Genomic DNA, 6,298 nt, shown 5'->3' with positions numbered 1-6,298 from the left:
GCAACTAGAACTGCCCCGGAATTTGGGCATGACTTTACTCAATAAAGTTTTGAATTAGCCCCAAATTTTATTCTAAAGACTATGCAGCATTTCAAGCACTATTTTAAAACGCACTCTAGTTTATTAGAATGCGTATTCTACTGAAATTTCGGCATCGTTTGGAATAAATTTTTAAAACTCTGTTATTTAAAGAATATCATAAATTATTTTTATAATTTTGTTTGATTCTAATACTTATTTAAAAGCATTCACTTCTAACCGTTAACTTGAAAAGATTTATTTTTTCTATAATTATTTTGAAACAGCTTTTAAAAAAAACACTCGATGATGGGTCGTTTTAATTTCAAAGTTTATAGAAATGCCAAAATAATCTTAAATTAGTTTAAAATTGAGCTTTAATTGTATTCAATTAGGATTATTTTAGCCCCAATTTAAAGTGTCAATGATTATTTTTACACTTCTATAGACTTCGAGACTAAAGCAGTCTGATGTAAATGACAAGAGACTTTATCGAACCGGACGTCGAAGCGGAAGAAAGAAAAGTCGAGGTTAAATGGTGCAACTGAAGTTAGACCAGCAGTTGAACCGAATGATTTATTTAGAGCAATAGTCTAAATAAAAAACAAATTAAGGCATCATATATTCTCAAAATTTAATTTTTATATGTTATTTCAGGCCATAGATCTAAATTAAAAAGCTAAAATTAAATAACATGTGAATTAACCAATTGGCTCTTTAAAAACAAGACCAGTCATTCAAACGGTTTAACCGTTTGGCCGGTTCAATCCAGATTTTAATCGGTTTAATCCCAGTTCCATACTGAAGCGTTCATAATGACCGGTCTATAACTTTAAAGCCATAATAGAGCTTTGAATTAGCCGTCGTTTTATTCTCCAAAAAGAGTATATAGTTTCCCAATCCTGTTGGGAAGCCATATGTCCCATATCTTCTCGCCTTCTTCCCGTTTCAGCGCAGGCGCAGAGAAGACGGGAGAAAAAGGGAATAAAACAAAGATGAAGGTTTGCTGTTTTTCCTTCTCTTAATTTCTCTTCCTATTTTCTCAGCTATCTCTCCTCTCTCTCTCTCTCTCTCTCTACAGTTTGCTGTAAACCATAAGAAGCTCCGTACACTTCTGTTGCTGCTAATCAACTCAGCTCTACTCTGCAAAGCATTGATGGTTCTTCTTCTTCCTCTTCCTCTTACTCTTCTTCTTCTTCTTCTTCTTCTTCTTGTCATGCTTCTGATAAGAGATAAAGGGGCGGTAATCTTAAAGCAGGAAGGGGATGGATGCACAACTGGTGAGAACTGCGGGAGAGGCCTCTATTGTAGCACTTGCAGCTCTCAGTGCACCAGAGCAATTGCACCGATGGATCCTAAGTTGATGGCAAGGAAAAATTCTCCCTATATCTTTTTATTTTTTGTAATTATTTTATAGTATAATTATGATCAAATAAAAATATAATTACTATCTAGCTTTTGCAATTTCGTATATTTCAATTTATTCTAAAATCTCAACAATCTCCCTTAGTTCTGGGAAAAATTATTTCATACGAATTGCGTGCGGTGTCCGATCTTGACCGTAAATCATGACTTACAGTATGTATTTCGGTGGGCCCCAGCTAAATTTTTTTAAAAAAAAAAAACTGAAATAATCCTGACCGTAGATCACCGTGATCTACGGTTACGATCGGACACCGCATGCAGAGATGCATGCGGTGTCCGTATGCAATAATTTCTCGAGTTATGGGGTTCGACTGCCGTTTCTTTAAAAGTAAAATATATATATATATATATATATATATTGAGGCTATCCAATTAAAATAATTAAAAGTATTTATATGATGTCGAAATACATCTTAAAAATACTGAAATATTAGTTTAAATAATATTAAAGAGGCTAAAAGGTTTGAGTTTTGATAAGATTTTCTAAATTTATGTTATTAAATATTAATTAATCGTACTGATTAATTTTATAATATTTTTTTAATTAAAGTTAAATAATTATATATTTTATCGCAATAAAAAAAGAAAAAAAAGATATATTAGTGGATTTAATTAAGAAACACTAATTAATTTTGATTTTTAATTTAGGGAAAAAATTTACCTTTTAACAAATACTCATGGCTAACTACCCACAACTCGTACGCTATTTCTGGAGCAAAACCAGCCTTCGGATCCATCTTGCTTGCACAAACCAATCAGGAGGATTCCATCACCGCCCAACTTAATGTAAGCAAGCCTTTTTCTCTCTTTTATTATTGGGAAATTTGCATAAATACCACCTATTCTTATATATTTACATATCCCATACCCAAAATTTGATATTTACACTTATAAAACATGAGCGTCATGAAAGTATGCATTAAAGGTATATTGCATCTTTTAGTAGCTAGTGATTGTAATATTTTTTAAGTAATATTAAGATACTGAGTGACTCGAACCCGTGACGCCACTTTGGCTCGTTAATTGCCAGCGTTTGTAAGATCACGGGGGGCCACGGGTTCGAGTAATCTAAGAAAATTAATTATAAATATATATTTTAATACATTTGTAAATACATTGGTTCAACAGTTTAAAGAGAATGGGAAGAAAAAAAAAGGAATGAATGGTAGCTTTATAAATACATAAATTTTGGGGGGTATATAAGTAATTATCCTTAAAAAATATTGGATAATATTAATGGTTTCCATGAGGATGCAGAATGGCGTGAGAGGTCTGATGGTGGATATGTATGACTTCCAAAATGATATTTGGCAGTGCCACTCCATTGACGCCACTTGTTTTAACTTCACCGCCTTTGTAAGTCTCTCTCATCATACTTTCTCTCTCTTAATTTGACTTACTAACTAATATATAATTAATTAAAATTAAATTTTTAATTAAATATACTGTAATTGTAATTCTAAGCTGACCAATTTTATAAAAAACTTGCGTAATACCACACAATCCTTATATATTTACACATCTGACCATGGGCTGAACCGGACAATTACTAAATTGCCTATGTGAGTGAGAAATAATAAACTTTATTATTTACATGCATAAATTTTAAATTCCATGAACACCTAAATTTCATATTTAGAAATATAATAATTTTGTTTAATAATTTTATGCAAGAAAAGGTGTGTATTTTACTTCCAAAAAAGAAGTAATAATGATATTTTTATGTGATATGTATGTAAATATGGATGTTTTGGTGTTAGGTAAATATGTAAATGCATAAGAAATCATGTGGTATATATGTAAAATGCCCCTAATTTTATTTCAAATTTTCTTCAGCAACCAGCCATCAATGTTCTAAAAGAGATAGAACGATTCCTGAGAAATAATCCTTCAGAAGTCATCACCATATTCATTGAAGACTATGTGGAGTCTCCTCATGGCTTAACACGAGTGTTCAATGCTTCAGGCTTAGATAAGTACTTCTTCCCCACATCAGGGATGCCCAAAAATGGCGAAGACTGGCCTTTACTGAGCGAGATGATAAGTAAGAATCAGAGGCTCTTGGTCTTCACTTCGAAGAAGGAGAAGGAATACAAGGAGGGAATAGCTTATCAGTGGAACTACTTGGTTGAAAGCCAGTGTGAGTACAACAACAACAACAATAAGCCTTTTTTCATATTAAGCGGGGTTGCTGGATTGACAAAATATTACGTCTCTACAATGTATGTTTAGAAAATGGTGTGGATCGCACGACACCACCTGCACGATGACGTGGTGGGATCCACGCTAACATCCTTCTTCGCTACATGAATCTTTTTTCTTCATTGTCCGTACAATAAGACTAAGTTTTTTTAGGTCTATCTCTATTTTTCTTAACATAAATTAAATCTGAAACATCTACTCTCCAACTGGGTCGTTAGATGGTTTGATATTTAATGTGACCAAGTTGTCTAAGTTGAATCTTTGTAACCTTGACTGTTGCTAGAGCTACTCCAACCCTTTCACAGATATATTCGTTTTGCATTTTATTTAGAAGTGTAAAGCCACTCATCCACCAGAGCATTCTAATCTAAGCAACACTAGAGTTAATATTTTGCGCCATAAAACATAGTGAGTCTCACCACCAATAAAATTTTCCATTTTAGTATGAGCCGTACTTTTCTATCACACAATAGGTCTTTGATGCATTCCTCCATTGCGACCATCCAACTTGAATTCTATTAATAAAATTCCCCTCATCATTTGAAGAATAGACCCGAGATATCTAAAACGTTAGCTCATTTTAATCATTTTGATCAGCCATTTTTAGAACCCATCACTAGACCTTTACTACTAAAATTAAATTTCATCTATCGAGCATTAAATCTATTCCGAAAAAAGATCTTTAGACTCTTAGCGGGTGTTTGACAACATCCATGATTTATGCTGAATAGGAGTTAGTCGTGTTTGATGCAATTATGATTCAATCCGGTAAATTCAATAGGCATATTTTGGTGACGAAAGAGGACAAGAACGAAGCGACCCGGTAATACGTCTTTCATTCTCATTAAGTCAATTAAATCCGTCTCTCAATCGGATTCACAACTGAGATTTAGTTGAGCGGCTAATTTTACACTCTTACTTTTTCATGTTTGTCTGAATTTACATTTAAATTGAGAAAAAAAATTCAGATGTAAGTTAGTAATAATTGTTTGTGAATGAGCAGATGGAGATGAGGGGATGAATAGCAAGTCAATTAGCAGCAGGGGGGAGTCGTCACCGCTGAACGCGACGTCGAAATCACTTGTTCTGATGAACTTCTTCCCAACGGATCCAAACAGCACCGCTGCCTGCGTTCAAAATTCAGATCCTCTCATTTCGATGCTCCAAAGTTTTCGCAGCTTTTCAGCCAATCGATGGCCTAATTTCATCGCCGTTGATTTTTACATGGTATTCCTATTACAAATTTAGGACTATTAGTAAATAAAAAAACATTTACATATATAGCACCAATTTCTCATGTATTTACATTTCTAAGCCTTATATCTTTCATATCACCTCAAAATATAAAGAATGGCCGGAGGCTATTAGATAAGCCCCGACCACCCTTATTGCGCATAACCATTCGAGTACCAATCCCATAGGCAAGGAAAGATTTGAACTATAAATTAGAGAGAACTTATTAGGAACAAAGCCCATGATCTACCAATTGATCTAAAAACGTGACACATGTATATATATATTAATACTAAATTTACAAATGCAATACCTATAACTTCATTTTATTTTTATAATCAAGTTTTTTAATGATATTATTTTATTTTATTTATTATTTTCTGTAAAATTCAGACGAGTAATGCAGGGGGGGCATATGAGGCAGTAGATATTGCAAATGGTCACATGGTTTGTGGATGTGACAATGTAGCTAATTGCAGGGTAAGTCTTACAGATTATATTTGAATTATGACTATATTATAAAGTAATTTAATCATTGTGCTGTTAATTTGCCTTGCAGATCAACTCAACCTTTGGTACATGCGTAAATTCATCAGAAGCCTCGGGAATTACAGTGTATTTCACCTCTGGCTGGTTGTTCATGTTTGCGCTGTTATTCATAAACATATAAATATAAAGATAAAAATGTAATTTCCAAAAAAATGAAAGTAGGTTTTGTTCCATTTGAATGAGCTTAAAGATGGGAAATGACCACTTAAAAATCATTTACATATCAAATACTTGTACTTTGCTTTTTTACATTTCCACCACCAAAATCTTTTTTATGACATAAAACATATCATTATTTTAATTTTCAAGCGGTGTAATACATCTTTTCATGCATTCGCGAAAATGATATATTTGTAAAAATTGAAGTTAAATCATCAAATCATATTTTGGTGTACTTTTGTAATATTATGCAAAGAATTGGATGAATGTGTAACAAATGATAAAGAAAATTTTAAGTTGGACGCTCGCTAGAGAAATAATGGACACTCAGAATATAGCTGAAATATCTTAGAGAGCATTCTTAAAATTTATTAGCCTTTAGTTATGATTGATTCAATGTCATACTTAAGAGTACATGAGTAGGACAAAGTTAGAATTAAATTAGATCATTTCACGCTGGTGTAATATACAATTCATACGAGATCAAATCTAAACTTACACTTGAACTCGTGAAGGCCGACAACGTTGGTCGACGACAGTCAGTGGCTATTGAGGCCGGTATTTATCATTGCTTTGTCGAGACAGTCAGTATAACTAAAAACTTACGAAAATTGGGGCCCTAAATGATATTGAATTAAATATAGAATGTTTATGACAAAAAAGGCATCAATAGTCATGTTAGATTATAAAAATTTCTTGTTGAAGAGCTAGT

The 6,298-nt window shown here is 32.9% G+C and overlaps 1 protein-coding gene across 1 annotated transcript; it reads left to right on the top strand.

Annotated features, from left to right (window-relative positions):
- Window positions 1–952: 952 nt before the first annotated feature.
- On the top strand, window positions 953–5,677 carry LOC110020046 (PI-PLC X domain-containing protein At5g67130-like). Its single transcript, XM_020718015.1, has 9 exons — window positions 953–1,019; window positions 1,100–1,177; window positions 1,277–1,384; window positions 2,092–2,229; window positions 2,701–2,799; window positions 3,280–3,583; window positions 4,649–4,872; window positions 5,272–5,358; window positions 5,438–5,677. The coding sequence occupies exons 1-9, from the start codon at window positions 1,014–1,016 to the stop codon at window positions 5,546–5,548; spliced, it is 1,155 nt and encodes a 384-aa protein (XP_020573674.1). The 5' UTR covers window positions 953–1,013; the 3' UTR covers window positions 5,549–5,677.
- Window positions 5,678–6,298: the final 621 nt, after the last annotated feature.

Source organism: Phalaenopsis equestris, unplaced genomic scaffold (genome assembly GCF_001263595.1).
Source record: "Phalaenopsis equestris unplaced genomic scaffold, ASM126359v1 Scaffold000090, whole genome shotgun sequence".
NCBI lineage: Eukaryota > Viridiplantae > Streptophyta > Magnoliopsida > Asparagales > Orchidaceae > Phalaenopsis > Phalaenopsis equestris.
Note: the sequence above shows the minus strand (reverse complement) of the source record. Positions and strands in the feature narration are given on the sequence as shown.

What these genes read in the sequence shown, in the direction of transcription:
- LOC110020046 (XM_020718015.1), top strand. An exon ending in TACTCTGCAAAGCATTGATG is followed by an intron (nt 1,178 to 1,276) that starts GTTCTTCTTCTT and finishes ATCTTAAAGCAG; the next exon opens with GAAGGGGATGGATGCACAAC. An exon ending in CCATCACCGCCCAACTTAAT is followed by an intron (nt 2,230 to 2,700) that starts GTAAGCAAGCCT and finishes ATGAGGATGCAG; the next exon opens with AATGGCGTGAGAGGTCTGAT.